This window comes from Nicotiana attenuata, chromosome 2 (assembly GCF_001879085.1).
Source record: "Nicotiana attenuata strain UT chromosome 2, NIATTr2, whole genome shotgun sequence".
NCBI classification, from domain to species: Eukaryota; Viridiplantae; Streptophyta; class Magnoliopsida; order Solanales; family Solanaceae; genus Nicotiana; species Nicotiana attenuata.
The window spans coordinates 46,555,019-46,571,559 of record NC_031990.1 but is presented as its reverse complement, the minus strand read 5'-3'; the positions used below and the strand labels follow the sequence as shown (position 1 = coordinate 46,571,559).

Genomic DNA, 16,541 nt, shown 5'->3' with positions numbered 1-16,541 from the left:
TATAGCCGAGTGGGATAACTTATAGTCACAGTGTTTGAGACTCCTTCATAGTTGTATGTATTTTTTACATTAACTTGGTGTGATATCAAGGAAATGATCTTGACTTTTTTTTAAAAAGAAAAAGAAAAAGAAAAGGGGGCCAGCTTAATGCTGCCAAATTGCCATGGCTACAGCAGTTAGCAGAACAATTCTGATCAAGAAGACAACTTTATCAATGAAATGAAAAAGAGAGATGAGCAGAAAGTTGCCATCTACTGCAGTACATTGTAGTAACACTTATAAAAGACAGCTCAGGATAATCAAATAAAAGCACGGAACATAGGCGTACTGCATGATTCAAAGTGATATGACACTCTCCTTTCCTATGACATTAGGTTATATTTTTGGTATAATTAGGAAGAACTCACCATGCTATACAGCAGACGCATTGGAGCATGAAACAACTGGAGAGCAGAGTCAACTATGAAATTCCTCAAGAGACTGCTAATAGCATTTCTCTGAAAGCACTCCAGGCACAGCATATATTACTTTGCAAGCAACAATAGCACTCATGGGAAAACCAAAGAACACAGAACCAAACTTTTCACTACCCTCAGTTAATACGCCCTGCAGTTCCTCAGAGGATACCTCGTCTACAGTATGAACGTGAAATAAAGCCACGCTCTCTTGATATGACAAGAAGAAGAGGGGCCTTGTACAGCAATAGACTGCCACTGACACCCACCTACTTCACACCAACTTCATTTCCTACACCCCGGTTACCAATAACCAAATCCCAGGACAGAACCACATAAGCTTGGTTGGTTAAAAACCACATCATAGTTGTTTTTTAGCTATCAAAAAGTGGATTCACTTGGACTGAATTTCACTTTAGCCTCCTTTTTCTATTCTTCAGCTGAGCTTAATTTTTTTTTCAAAACCCATTTCTTTCAAATTATATTTAGCATCAGATAAAGATATCTAGCCAATTTGATTAATCATAATAGCTCTAAAAAAGTTTTTAAGAGTTTTAGTCATATCATTTTCCAACAAAAAGAAATCCAACACCAATTCTTCCATAAACAAATCCTAAGCTTGTTAAACACTAAATACAAATAATCACATTTGTTTTCCAGAATCATTACCAATTCTTGCAAAACAAAATCATTTTCTAACCAACACCACCATAATGTCTCTACGCGAAATGGTGATCAGCTTGTTCATTAATACAACATGTCTTACAATCTCTTTCATTGAAACAAGTAGCTGCTCATCGACTGAGACATAACCCAACAAATTATTCTCAGATTTCATTGGCCCGGGAGACGAATAATGATTGATTCAATCAAACAGAAACTTTATTGCAGAAATATAAACAGTATGAAGATTATGCAACACAGAAAGCAGAAGACTCAAGAAAAGGAGTCGCAGAGCACCTACATTGTGAGTATTTGTACAGTAGAATACATCATTGATGGGCATAACAAGCTCCTTACAATGGAACTTTGTCCCAAGCTTCCAACAAGATACAAATGAAGCTCACTAGCCAAATCAATTAGCACAATCTGAATTCTCAGTGCCAAATGATTTCCATACTAACCACTAAGACCAAAGAATGAAAAAATTCCCATCGCACTGCTCAACCTAACAGACAGAAATACCGAATAGATGATGATAAGGCCTACACCAAGCATCTTGTTAGGGCGCATGTCATTCCTGGGAAGAACAAAGAGGGCCCATAGCAGACCAGACATGAGGAAACATATGGTGAAGAACAAACTTTTGTCCCGTGGAAGTATGAAAGAAGAAGGTTTCTCTGACCAGGCACCGAGGAATAATGAGATTCCTAACCCAATAAGCGTATTGAACATGGGACCTGCATAGCACCCAGATAAAGCAATCTGCACACCATCTCCACCATTCATCGCCAAAGCAACATTTGAGACCAGATCACCCATTGAATTGCCCCAAGCCAAAACAGTTAGCCCAAGAATTGAAGGATTAACCCCCAGTACCACACCTAATCCAACCAGCAGTGCCACCAGTTCATTCGCAATCATATAAAACCAAACGATACTCATAATAAAACCCGCTAAAACCCATGGAAGCAAAAACCTCTGAGGTGGACGGTCAGCTATTGTATACTTGTATGCAAGAATACCCAACGTGCAACCAATAGAAATGCCAAAAAATATTGCAACATTTCTGCCTAGGGTACCTTCATTGTCTTGAGTATTCCATAAAGCAGCAAGAAGAACAGGAGCTAGAGCAGCACTGCCTACAGCATATGGCTTTGACCAAGTTTCCTCCTCGACTAGGGGAATTGTCAACCGTCTTGGCACGGTCAATGGCAACTCCAGAAGTGAACAGAGCTGAGAGCAGGAAAATGACGGGCTTTTGACTTCTCCATCCTCCTCAACCCATCCCCACAAAGGTCTTTCCCCATCATGCACCTTCAGTGATTGATTAGAATATATTGCCACATTTGATGCCCACATCCACTGCGGCAAGGAACTATGTGACTGTATGCTCCTGTCTTCAGTCTCAACGTCAAGCAAAGAGCTATAAATGGAGTCATCCTCCTGAGTCCCTTCAGAAAATATACTTCCTCTAACAGGAAGCAAAGGGGTAACAACATCCAATCTCAATTTCCTTGCATGCTTCCTCAACATCTCATTGGCAGCAACAACAAAGGCATAAACAACATATATCAATACAAAAGCAATGGTTGCTCCAACACTAACCTCACCAACAATCAAGATCAACAATAGCGACATCAAAGTCACAATAAAGAAGACAATATCCCTAATAAAGCATTTCCTGTCAACCTGAACATCCTGATCAGCTACACAAAGAGAAACAGCACCCACAACAATACAAGTAACAAACACAGCCCCACCTAGAACACTGTTAAGCCCAACATCACCAGCACCACTTCCTACAAAAGCAGCAATACTCGCAAATACATCCGGAGCGCCATTACCAAGCGGGAGTAAAACAACTCCAGCAACCGTAGGCGATAGCTTCAACAAGCTAGCCAGTTTCTCCAAGGAACCACAAAAGTAATCAGCTGCAGTGTTACCCAAAAGATAGAACAATGCAGCAAGCCAAACACCAAACACTACATAAGCCCACGCACTTCCATTACAATCACAGTAATAGAACTTTAAGTAATCAAAGAACCCTCCGGACGAGCAATCCGGGTGAGCTTTCAAGAAATCACAACTACTCTTGTACCCTGCGTGATCAAACAATCCTGCACATAACTGAGGCTTTTTTACAGCTAAATCATTAGCATCAGCAGACCCGTTTACTCCTAACATCCCTCGACGAATCACACGTGTATGAGAAGAATAACCATCAAAACTACTCCTTGTGTGCCACTGACTAGGAACTAAAGATGACTCTTTTAAAATTGGATTGCTCACAATATCTTCACGGTTATAGAACAAAAACATTAGAACTAGGGCACATACAATATTGAACAACCCACGAAGCCGTGGACTTTTTCTAATGAAAAAACCATTAGATTTCTCCATTTGTCAACAAATATTTCGAATTACCCAAGAACCATAATCCTCGGTTTTTCAATTAAAAACCTACTGTAACTCGGGTAAAGCAACGAAAAGTCTTCGAATTGACTCGAATTTCGTGTAAGACAAAAAATAGCTCAAAAGCAGAAAAGGGTACTGACCAGATTGATAGGGTTCTTGGGGGAAAAACGAGGGTTTGAAATTGAAAGCGAGCTTTGAGGGGTAAATGAAGGATTGTGATAAACGTGTTTGCTCCTTTCTGAGAAGCTTCCTGCAATGGATTCCCTTTACAATTCTTCAATGTTCCCTTTGGAAGATAATGGTAATGGGTCCTAGTGAAGTCGTATTTCCTTTTTTTTTTTTTTTCTTTTTTTTTGGGTTAATTTCCTTTTTCTTTTTGGTTTAAATAAATAATATCATTTGACATACTCATTTTTCTTATCAGTACATGTGTTCGATCTTTATACATATTTTGGCTACTTGATTTTGTTACGCCTCATCACTTATTAATGTGAAAATAGCATGAGCTAGCTAGTTTTTTGAAATGGTAATAAAAAAAATAGCTAGCAATTACAAAGTCATCAAAAAATAGTAGTTATTTTAGCTAAAATACGGAAAATACCACTATAATATGATGGTTTTGGAGCTCCTATATATAAACTTCTAACATATTATATTGGAACTCCAGCATATTATATTGGAATCTTGTACGTAAAAGATTGAACTCCAGTATATTATGCTGGAATTTTTCCTGATTTTTAAGTTTATTTTATTGAGATTTTATCTTTCCATGAAAAAGTAATTACCACTTTTCAATTACTAGTTATAAATTTCTATATCTCATTTTTTCCCCATATTAATCTCTTGCTTTTAGGGGCGGTCTCCATACATATTTTTTTAGTATGTAATAATTCAAATGTAAATTCATCAGTGGTATATAATTCCTAAGTTAAAATCCTTTTTGTCTACCATTAATTTTTTTTGGAATTAACTATATGGATTCAGAAGATCCAATAAATAAGTAGATAGTAACAGTCAGTATATTTTACGAAAATATTATTCATCAATTATTATCCTATTTTAGATAAAAGCAATGAGGCCGACAAATTTCAATCAAAATTAATCTAATTGTTCAAGTACATAAGCCTCAGAACCCTTATTACAGGAGCTTAAATAAGATTATACATATGACTCATGTTCTTTTTTACCTAAGGATATATTTTTTTGGGTATATTTATATTAAAGTATAAGGATTAGAACATAGTTGGACGGATACTCAAACAGAGAATATATACACCAATATATTTGACATTTTTTTCCCTTCATTTTTTTGGGGACAAAATCTCTGTCAGTCGGTTCTGTATCTTTTTTTACTTATAAAATTTTTTATGTAGAGATATTCTTTGCGTCAAGTCAACGGAGGAAAAAAACATTTAAAAAGTTTACGCGTTTGGATTAAATTAAAAGCCAATTATTTTCCCTTTTATTTTTCCCGAATGTTTTCTATTCCGCTTCAAAAGCCTTTTCTTATTTTTTGTTTCTATATTTTAATTTTCAAGATAGGTGAAAAAGCATTTATTCCCATTTTTTAACGGAGAAGAAGAGTATAGAAAGTATTAAAGAGAACAAAAAACAGTAAAACAGAGAAAACAAAGGAAAGGAGATGTAGGAAGGAAAGATATCCAAAATAAAAACCAATCTTTCGAAATCTTCAAACCTTCAAATCTAGAAATCCCCAATTTATATCGATTTTTTCGCATAAAATTCCAATTTCAAGTACCCTTTACTGTATATATTTTTCTTGTGGGGATATATATAGAGGGTACCTATCCTTCAGATTTGTCCTTCAGATTTATAAGGTAGCTTTTCTTATGTTGTATCTTGGTAATTTGGATTGTCTTTTGATATATGGGTGTATTTGTTTATGGTTAAAGTTTGGATTATTTTTAGGTGTTGATTAAGCAATTTCTATATCTATATAAAAAAAACTCTAGATAAGAATTATTATTGATCATTTATGAATTCCTAGAAAAGAATGAAGAATTGTAAATTCAACCTTCAGCAACTTGAAAGGAAATTGCTTGATACTTTTTAGGTTCTAATTTGAAGAAAATTATTTTTTTATTCTCTTTCATTTTGTCAAGCAGGAAGAATATATTTACACCACGGATCCACAGAAAATTGGCTCTTTTAAACATATTGGAAGGTGAAACCTTGTTGTCTCAGCTCATCCACTTTTAATTGTTAGGCCAATTATGCTTTTAATCAGGATTAAGTTAACCCCTTAAATTTGTTGCAACCTTCAGAACTGTAGCCAGTGAGCTTTGGCATGTCTATTTGGTTAAAAAGTTTCCGTCGTGCAGATATGCAGAGTCAGTTAATGTGCAGTGGGTGTAGGACAATTCTTCTTTATCCGAGAGGAGCTTCTAATGTCTGCTGTGCTGTGTGCAATGCACTCACCGCTGTCCCACCTCCTGGTATCTGTCTCGAATTTCTGTGGCAATTGTTTGGATTGAGCCACTCTCCCTCCATGTTAATTTTTGTTATTCGAACGTGTTGCTTTTGTGATCTTTCTGCAGGAATGGAAATGGCTCAACTGATATGTGGAGGCTGTCGTACATTACTCATGCATCCACGTGGGGCAAGCAGTGTGAGATGCTCCTGTTGTCACACGGTGAACCTTGTTCCAGGTACAAACTTGAAACTTCCTTTTTCTTGATTTCTGAGACTATTGTTTGTCTGCTTATGACATCTTAGAGTCTCTTCCTCGAATCCATGTAAGCCTGACTAAATCTGTTTATATGTATCAATTGTGGGGTTAAGAAAATATTAGTGGAATCTGTACATGAGCAATCAGAGTGGGGTGTATGGTGAATAACTCTTTCCTGCCCAAACGTAATGGTTCTTTCCCCCTTGGTTTCTATCTTCTCTATCATGCTAGCTGGGAAGTTTTGCCCCGTGTCAGAAGCTACATAATTTCAAGGTGGACGATGGTCAGGAGGGAAACAACATTTGTAGATTTACGATGCTAAAATTGTGATGTGGCAAGGGCAATTGGATAGTAATGTTGTGTGCAGAATTAGGTGCCCTTTTAGTTTTTTACTAGAGCTAAGCTGTAAAGAAAGTGTTTATAAGATGAATAGATGAGTAGTTATCTCTGATGCATTGCATCAAGAGGGGATTAGACCCAAAAAGTTTGCATACTCTATCTTTCACTAGAATTTTTATAAAGTGAAAGAAGGTAAATAAACTAGATAAGTGGTTTTGGTTTGAGGGTTTAGTGGCCTAGTTAGAACTTAGACTTCTGGCTCCATTGTCTACATCTGCCAGTTTTATTTCAAAGAATTTCCTGGACAACATGTAACTTTGCTGATGCTTCAGGTCCTAACCAGTTTGCTCACGTCTACTGTGGAAACTGCCGTATGATGCTGATGTATCCATGTGGAGCTCCGTCAGTTAAATGTGCAATATGCCATTATATTACCAATGTTAATGTGAGTATGATGTCTCTTTTTCTTTTTGATCTTTGCTGAAAAGTTTTGGCTGATGCTTCATATAGCTTACTGTTTTTTCCTATGCAGATGCACCTGCACAGTTACTTAAGAAAAAGATAAGAACAAAAAAGAATGGATTTTAAGATTATGCTTTTGGTGCATGAGAATTCAATTGGATGCAGTATATTTCATTATTATTCCCGTTGCTAATTTGTCTATAACAATCTGCTCTTTCCTAAAGAAGGGGTGCTTATTTAGCTTCGTCAAACACACACACACACATACACAGAGGCTAATGGCGCACGGCTCGAAACTCGGTGTGTATAATGAGTTTGTCCCTCTATCCTTCTCCACTTAAATACCAGTGCGGCAGGTTTCGAACCTGTGACGTGTGCCTAACCCACCTATCACGTGTTGCACTCTTACAGGGCCAAAGCTCTGGGGTTGTTCTACTTTAACATTTTTAATGTTGAATTGCTTTTTCGTGTGCTGCCATTTCAATGATATCTAATATTAGAAAATTCATTATAAAGAATTTGCTTGATTTGGGTGAGTTTTCCGAGAGCTCCAAAGATAAGAATCAGATTCTATGCATATTCTGTAAAATATTTTCTATATAGTTGTAGAATATTTACCTATCTTGTTACAATCAGAGAATAACTTATAGTCTGAACTTGTAGAATCATTGAAAGCGACTAATCCTTGCTGCATATCATGGATTGTAAAGCAAGTAGGCTAAATTGAAAATGTTTTTTGAGGACTACTGCAAATAAAAGTGTGAGCGGTTTGGCTGAAATTTAAAACCTTGTAGAAGTTTTATGGAGAAGCTTATGTGGGAAGAAGATTTCGAATCGTTTTTTCTCGTGGAGAATTATGGTCTAGAGCTTGTGATACCAACATCACCAGTCAAATAAATGCAAACGCAAGGAGATATATAATCATCCTGATTGATTATTATTTTTATTTGGAGAAGTTTATAAGTAGTTGATGTTGCCAATTGTGGCAAAAGAAAAAAGAAGGTTAAAGAAGCAAAGATTAAAAAAAAAAAAAAAGTGATGTGGAAACTGTAAAACACGTTAGTCGTTGATTTCTCCTGTGCCTGTTAAGCTTTAGCCAAAATCAGGTCTTTTGTAGTTACTAATTCATCTTTTAAGCTACTTGCATGCTTACCTGATTGTGGTAAGAAATTTTAGTTTTCATGTGTTTATATATTTGTCGTTGCAGGCAGGAGATGGAAGAGTCCATGTACCTAACGGCACTGCAACACCTGCTTCAGGATCCTCTTCTTCAACAGTGAGTTCATCAGTCTGCTGCATTTGTTTCTTTCTGTTTTACAATTTTCTAATTTGACTAGAATTGACTTCTGAAACGTGTTTGTATCTGCTTTAGGCCAAGGCTCGTTCTCAAAACCAAACTGTCGTCGTTCAAAACCCAATGTCTGTCGATGAGAGTGGAAAGTTGGTAAGCATCTATTTGTTCATTCATTTATTTATTAGGCCTCTTCAGATTCAAGTTGTCTGCCTTATTATTAACGATACAATTTCTACATTTTTCCAGGTGAGCAATGTTGTTGTTGGCGTAACGACAACATAGTTACATATGAGTTAAAGAAGTTGTTCTTTGAAGACGGTTGAAAAGTTTTGCTCGCATCAATGGAAAGACGAGTATAAAGACGGCTCGCTGCATATAAATATGGTAGTGTCTAGTGTTAATACTATAGCCATACCCCTATTTTTCTGTAACATTTTGAATATGATTGGGTGATTGAGGCTACAGTGATTTGTGTGATTATTTGGAGTCAGTAATTGATGAACTACGCATTAGATTTGTGGCGTGAATATGCCCAATGTCATAAGTACAGAATGTTATGTACCTTATATGCCTGATATTAATATATATGACCTTGAAACTTACTGGTCTTAAGGCCTTGATTTACGATATAATAATTACTATAAAATGGCGAAGCGATCCAAAGTTAGTGAGTTCAGAATGTGTGTAATCTTTATATGTATTTATTTGCATATATTTAACTTTTTTGCATATGTATATAGTTTGAACTGAAAGTAATGAATTCAGTTGAACTTGCGGACACGTCCTGAAATCGTCTCTGATTAATATCGACATGATATTGTCATATTAAATTATCTGCTTTTGGATGAAATACACTTATTTATTTCTGAGTTTCTGGAAGTAAATTTCAAGTTTGTTAGACTAGAGTTGACAACAAAGGTTCCCATCTGAAAGAAATTCTAACCTAAAAGATGAAAATAAAAAACAATATAAATCTTGCAAGCATGAGCTAAATCGTAAGAGCCTTTTACTATAAACTGAATTGCTGGTAAGAAATTAACGATTGGAACTTATTACTTTGAGAGTGCGTACAATTGTCAATAAAATGAAAGATATTAATTTTTTTGAACTTTTTGTTCAACAACAATATTAAGGTAAAATATTTCTCTGACCCCCCCCCGCCAAAAAAAATCCCATGTATTTAACTAGTTGGTTTAATATCTCAGTTTTCCACGCATAATCACCTCACAATATACCTACTCGAAGATCATGTCTAAACTTGTCCCATACTTTATATACAATAAGACTTCCATTTTCCCACCAACTGATTAACCTTTGATGACATAAAAAGTAAAATAATGAAAGAAGTGCCATTATATATGAATCAACTGGCATGAGTAGCTGCATATTAGAAATTAAGCAAACACAAAATGGCTCAAGAAAATGGAGAAAAACCAGATGTGGCTGCAGGAAGCAACAACCAGCAATTAGTAGGGAAAAATAACAACACTAGTAATTATAAGCCTAAGGATTATTATAATTGGGTGATTGCATTGTTGAGGTTATTGGCATTTGGTGCAACAATTTCGGCAACATTAGTTATGGCACTTAACAAGCAAAAGAAAACTTTTGTTGTTGCTACAATTGGTACCACTCCTATTCAAGCCACCCTCACTGCTAAGTTCCAGCACACTCCTGCTTTTGTGTAAGCCCCTTTAATTTCTCATTATCTTATAATCCTTTTTTTAATTTCTTTCTATTGTCGGTACGCATAAATTAAATTCTTGTTAAACTTATAAAACTCTTTTTCTATCACTTTTATAACAACAACAATAACAACAAATCCAGTGTAATCCCATAAGTGGAGTATGGGGAGGATAATGTGTACACAAACCTTTACCCTACCTTATGAAGGTAAAGAGGTTGTTTCCGATAGATCCTCGGCTCCATAAAAGCATAGTCAAATCATTGTTGAACCTATCACTCTTATAATTGGAGAAAAATATTAGTGTAATATAGCTAGGGTGGTGAGTTAATTTGCGGATAATATGCAGGTTCTTTGTGATAGCAAACGGACTGTGCAGTCTCCATAACTTGCTCATGTTAGCAGCTTGTTTTATTGGAAGCAAATATGATTTCAAGGGACTTCGTTTTTATGTGATTGGTGTCCTAGACATGGTAATCAATCCATTTAATTATCACTAATTCCCCATTAAAAATAAAGGAATTTTCCTGTGAAGGGGAGCCTTGGAGCAACGGTAAAGTTGTCTCCGTGTGACCTATAGGTCACGGGTTCGAGCCGTAGAATCAACCATTGATGCTAGCATCAGGTTAGGCTGCCTACATCACATCCCCTTGAGGTGCAACCTTCTCCGGACCCTGCATAAACGCGATATGTACTGTCGTGCACCGATTGCCCTTTTTTTCCTCTATCGATTTTGAATTAAATGTTTCCTTTTCATTAATCAATATTTAATCCTTTGTTATATCTTTTAAATTGTTTGGATTTTCTAGATGAATGTGGCACTAGTATCTGGTGGAGCAAGTGCAGCAGCTTTTATGGGGCAGCTTGGTAAAGATGGGAATTCTCATGCAAGATGGAATAAAATCTGTGATAAATTTGATATATACTGCAGCCATGGGGAAGGGGCCATTATTGTTTCTTTTATTGGTTTGCTCCTTATGATCATTACAACTGCCATTACTATAATTAAACTTAAAAACATCCAATATTCTGGCAGTTGTGCCATTATTCCTTGATCAAGAAGCACCATGTCATTTCATAACAATCTTTCTGTATATGGTTTTCTGGCTTAATTGTACCGTGTGTTTCGCTTTTGCCTATTAATGCATTTATTACTGGTACAATGATAATGAAGTTTTCGTATTGGCTTTGATATTCACATACTCTGATGCCAGCATCATCCGAGGGTTCTTTTCTCTTTTCTTTCAAGCGTATGATTTTTTTATTGGGCTAATTGCGAGCTTATAGACATCGGCATGTCCTCCATAATAACCATGTCGAATAGAGCGTTCTTGGTTTCGAGTTGGTATGACCTTCACTGAATTTTAATGAAAGAAATCTCTTTCAGCCTAATCTCATCTACTGAAAAGGAGGTCAGGCGCAATATCTGGTTCTATCTTTCTGGTTCTCTCTTATAGGAATATATGAATTTAACTTATATATATTGTGTAAGAAAAATTTATATGAATATGTTACTCAAAAAGTGACGTGTCTTTATTGAAAGGAAAACTCAGCGCAAAATATAATTTGATGGCAATTCGAGCGTCAAACTTAGGCATAGCCTAAATGACACCTCTATTTGTGTCACTTTGTCACGCGGTCCCCAAACTTATCATTTTGCCAAGTGAACGCTTACACTCATTCAAATCATGTATAATAAACGCTTATGACAGGAGGCTGCCAGTGCGTGTAATACAATCTCCTACACGTAGGACGCCACGTCAATATAATTAACCCACGTAGGCTCCAGGTCATTTATTAGCGCCACATAGGAAAAAAACGAAAGAATTAGTATTAACCACCAAACCCAAATTTTCTCCTCATTTTACGGTTACTCGATTAGTTTAGAGCTTAGAAAGTATTGAACCTCTTATGTCTCCCTCTCTTCTTCGTCATCGTTGCCGGGATTTTTTCATCACCGGTTTTGTTATCCAAGTTTCTGAGTAAGTTTCTTCATCTGTTCTTCATCGTTTGTCTTTATTGATCTTCATTTTCCTTGTTGATTTAGGGGTTTTAGGGGAAGGCTAGGTTATGTCCTAATTGTTGTTTACATTTCTTGAATATATGGGGCTTTTGCTCTGTTCCACTACATTTTGAAGTGAAAACCCTTTTTAGTGTAGTGTCATGCATGTAATGGCATATTTGGTTATTCCGTTTAGTTTTTGGGTTTATTTTGTCAAATCAGAATTTCATCTTAGATTTATGTTTTTTTAGTGAAGTTTGTTGGGTCTCGTTCTTGTTAGTGGTCCACCAGTATATTTTTGAATATTATAGGGTATTGTGGGGACAAAAAAGAAATCTTGGAAGCTTTTTTACTAAAAAAAATCTGTCTTTTTTGTTGGTTTGTTTATGGAGTTATGTAAACGTGCAACTTTTGATAATAAATATTCATTGATAACACTGATTTTTTTTTTTTTTACTTTGCAGGTATGATAAGAAAATGGCTTCAAGTTTAGTTAACCTACAAATCCACCACTGTGATAATTTTGTATCGAACCCTGAGCTAAGGTATGCAAATAGACTAACTTGTCCTCAGTTAGCTACAATTTATGTTGATGAGATGCATATTACGTTGTTTCACAAGTTTGCTATGGGCTTAGGGTTTTTAGAGGTTGATTTGTTTGGACATGTAATTAATAATCCTATTCTTGTTGAGAACATAACTGAACTGGACCCCACTCCACAAACACATGGACATGACAGTGGGTTAAATGCTGATGTGTCACCTCCCACCAATGTTATAAATAGGACTGAAAATGATAAAGATAAGGGTAAGCTGGCAGATATAAATGGAGAGATAGAAGAATTAGATGAAGGTGAAGGTAATAACTTCTCATCCTATTACCTTCAAACATCAGAATCTGATTTTGATGAGGACTTTGAAGATTCTGAAGAGTGTGATTCACTGTTTGATATAGATGAGAATATTGAAGATTGTAGTGACCTAGAAGATGACTTAGCTGAAATTAGATAGTCTAAAATTAACAAAAAAAAAAGAATGCCCAAGTAAATGTAGATGATATATCATCTGGTCCTGTTGGTATAGATTCTGGTATTGAAGATATGCATAAGAACAAAAAGAAAAAATATGAAGGGAAACTAGGAGAGGGTGACCAGTATTTTGACATCTTAGATCCAGGTAGTGAGTGTAGTAACGATGAAAGAAAACTTGTTGGCCCTGATGAAGTAAGGAATGCACCAGCTAGGAATCCAAGTAAGAAGGTCTACTTTGACACAAGTTGCAAAAAAAATATTATTTAAAATATATATGATATTTGAGAATGTTGTACAGTTTAGGGAGGCATTATAGACCTATTCTATAAAAAAGGTGTGAACCTTAAGTTGAAACCTAATAAGAGGGAAAGGGTTAGGGCAAAGTGCATAAAGAAAGGTTGTCCATGGCATATTCTTGGCAGCATATAAGGTTGCACCAGGAATTTTAGGGTGATTACATACTACCATGTCCACAAATGCTACAATAAGACAAAGAACAAGATGTGTAACCCACCATGGATTGCAAAAAACTTCAAAGACAGAATAATCCGTGATCCTCAAATTAAGCATCATCAAATTCAAGCTTTAATTAGAAAAGCATATGGTCTGTATGTGAGTAAAACTTCCTACAAAAGGGCAAAAATGATAGTTATGAGGTATAATATGGGTGATTACGGAATTCGAAAGGCTTCATGATTATGCTGAAATGACAAAGTCTACTAATCCTGGCACTATTGTAGTGATAAGGACATCCAAGAATACAGAACCTGACAAGGAGGTGTTTATTGGCATTTATATCTGTCTTGAAGCATTTAAAAACTGGATGGTTAGAAGGGTGCAGAAACATAATTGGCTTTGATGGTGCATTCCTAAAGGGAATATGTAAAGGTGAACTGATTTCCTGCATTTCCAAGGATGGAAATAATCAAATGTACCATGTGGCTTGGACAGTAGTTGAAAAGGAATCCAAGGATACGTGGTCTTGTTTTATCAGATGTCTCAAGCATGATCTGAAATTGACTAAAACTGAAGGAGAATGGCTGATAGTCATGTCCGATATGCAGAAGGTATGGTTTCTAACACTTTGCCTTTAAAGTGTAATTATTTTCAATTATGTTTAAGTTATAACAATATAATATTTTAATTGTAGGGTCTTAATCTAGTAACTTAGTTATTGCCAAATTCTGAGATAAGGTGGTATGTTAGACATATCTGGGCCAATTGGAAGCAAACTTGGCCTGGTGAGGATATAAGAAAAAAATTCTGGCAGTGTGCAAGAGCTATATTTGAAGTTTACTTGTAACGATCCGATCGTGCGTTCTGAGAGTTATAGCCACATTTCCCCATCTATGCTTATTTATATGTTGTTCAGCTGTGTTGAGTTGTATCGAGTTGGTAGGTTTGGGTTCGGAGTAGTTTTGGAGTGAAATGAACACTTAGTCTCTTAATTAGAAAGCTAAGTTAGAAAAGTCAACCGGAAGTTGACTTATGAGTAAAAGAATTCGGATTTGGATTTTTATGATTCGATTAGCTTTGTTGGGTGATTTTGGACTTAGGAGTGTGTCCGGAATATAATTTGGAGGTCTGTGGTAGAACTAGGCTTGAATTGGCGAAAGTTGGAAGTTTAGAAGTTCTTAGGCTTGAATTCGAGGTTTATTTGGTGTTTTGGTATTGTTTTGGGTGTTCCGGAGGTTCGACTAAGTTCGGGTAGTGATATGACTTGTTGGAATTGTTGGTTGAGGTATCGAGGGCCTCGGATGAGTTTTGAATAGGTTTGGGTTGTGTTGCGCTCGTTTTTTATATGTTTCGACGCCGTTTCTTCAAGCATAAATGATATCATATTGAACAAATGAGCTCCAATTTCTTTTTTGATTTAAGCATTAGATCCATATTGTAATTACAGACCTGTAGCAAAAAGAATCGTCGAATTTGGACATCGTATGAGGATTTTATGGTCATTTTACTAAGAATTAGGTTGCCAGATTTTTCAGATTAATTACGAAATTGCCACTAGCAGCGTATTTAAAAATCTGCACTATTTGCAAATATTAAAACCTACATATCTCCTTCGTTATAAGGTCAAATTGAGTGATTCAAAAGCCTAACTTGACTATAATTTCCCAAGGAATCCATTGGAGGCATAAAATACGAGTTTCGGGATTGTTTGGAACGAGAAAAGAGGCAGAATAGCTGGCAGAAAAATATACAAAATAAGGGTTTGTTCATTCGGTCATATTTTGAGTTGGGGAGCTCGGATTTGGGCGATTTTTGAGGCGATTTTCACCATATGGATTGGGTAAGTGTTCTCTACTCGATTTTGATTATAATTTATGAATCCATTTTCGTTTTTGGGATTTGATTGATGATTTCAAAGTGAAATTGAGGGAGTTAGGGTTTGAGTTTTGGAGAGTTTTAAGTGAGGATTTGAGGGACCAAACGGAGTCCGATTTTGATAAATTTTATATGGTTAGACTCGGGAGAGGACGAGGATTATTATTCTACCATTTTTGACTGGTTTCAAGATGTGGGCCCGGGGGCCGAGTTTTGGCCGATTTCGGATTTTTGGCATGTTTATGTAGTTTTTATTGTGTAATTCGATTCTTTAGACTATGTTGATAGTATTCTGATTATGGTTAGATTCGAAGCTTTTGGAGACCGGGTCGAGGGATGAGGACATCCCGGAGTAGGATTTTACGCTGTTGAGGTAAGTAACAGTTCTAACTCTAGCTTTGAGGGTATAAACCCGGAGAAATTGATATCATGTGATTGTTTGGTAGTGATACCCACGCTAGGTGACGGGCGTGTGGGTGTGCACCGCGAGGGATTGAGACTTGGTCCGTCCCATAAAGCCAGGCCTAAAAACTATTATCTGTGGTTATGTGTTTACTTGTTGTTGTACTTGTTTGCCTTCATGTTAGAGATCCTGTTTAGATTTTATTCATGCTCACATTATTTGTACTCAGTCATAGAAATTATTGTACATGTTTACCTCAGTCTCTATTATTTTGCTGATATGTTGTGATACTTGATGTGAGCTGTGTCCCCTTATTTGTTGATGATGGTGAGGCTAGTGAGGTACATGATTGAGTGAGGCCGAGGGCCTGGTTGTGAGGATATTAATACCATAGCGCGTGAGTTGTCCGCGTAGCACGTGAGTTGACCGTGCGGGTCCAGGTATTGATACCATTGCGCGTGAGTTGTCCGCGTAGCACGTGAGTTGACCGTGCGGATCCAGGTATTGATATGGTAGCACGTGAGTTATCCGTGCTTAGCGCTTGGGCTTTGGGAGCCCCTCCGGAGTCTGTACACACCCCCAGTGAGCGCAGAGTGTTGAGTGTATTGAGTGTTGAGTGTTGAGTGCTGAGTGCGAGTGCTGAGTGATGGAGTGACATTGTTGTGAGGTTGCATTTAGTTTTGCTGTTGCTGCATTTATCTGTTTAATTTCTTTGTGGCATTTACTGAGTTATGGAATTTACCTATTTATTTCTGTTATTTTTAAAATTGTGA

The 16,541-nt window shown here is 36.5% G+C and overlaps 3 protein-coding genes across 4 annotated transcripts; 2 read left to right on the top strand and 1 right to left on the bottom strand.

Annotated features, from left to right (window-relative positions):
• Nucleotides 1,316-3,824, bottom strand: LOC109208958 (cation/calcium exchanger 4-like). The gene has a single exon (XM_019372117.1). It carries the CDS (start codon nt 3,516-3,518, stop codon nt 1,575-1,577), a length of 1,944 nt encoding a protein of 647 aa, XP_019227662.1. The 5' UTR covers nt 3,519-3,824; the 3' UTR covers nt 1,316-1,574.
• LOC109208980 (protein LSD1-like) lies at nt 5,066-8,929 on the top strand. Of its 2 annotated transcripts, XM_019372147.1 has the most exons (8): nt 5,066-5,371; nt 5,660-5,718; nt 5,876-5,989; nt 6,092-6,202; nt 6,894-7,006; nt 8,231-8,299; nt 8,396-8,467; nt 8,564-8,929. In XM_019372147.1, the coding sequence occupies exons 3-8, from the start codon at nt 5,878-5,880 to the stop codon at nt 8,597-8,599; spliced, it is 513 nt and encodes a 170-aa protein (XP_019227692.1). In that variant the 5' UTR covers nt 5,066-5,371; nt 5,660-5,718; nt 5,876-5,877; the 3' UTR covers nt 8,600-8,929. The 2 variants fall into 2 exon arrangements, with proteins under 2 accessions (XP_019227692.1, XP_019227700.1); XM_019372155.1 differs by lacking the exon at nt 5,660-5,718.
• On the top strand, nt 9,681-11,193 carry LOC109222966 (CASP-like protein 1B2). The gene is made up of 3 exons (XM_019387245.1): nt 9,681-10,001; nt 10,351-10,474; nt 10,811-11,193. Exons 1-3 carry the CDS (start codon nt 9,727-9,729, stop codon nt 11,054-11,056), a joined length of 645 nt encoding a protein of 214 aa, XP_019242790.1. The 5' UTR covers nt 9,681-9,726; the 3' UTR covers nt 11,057-11,193.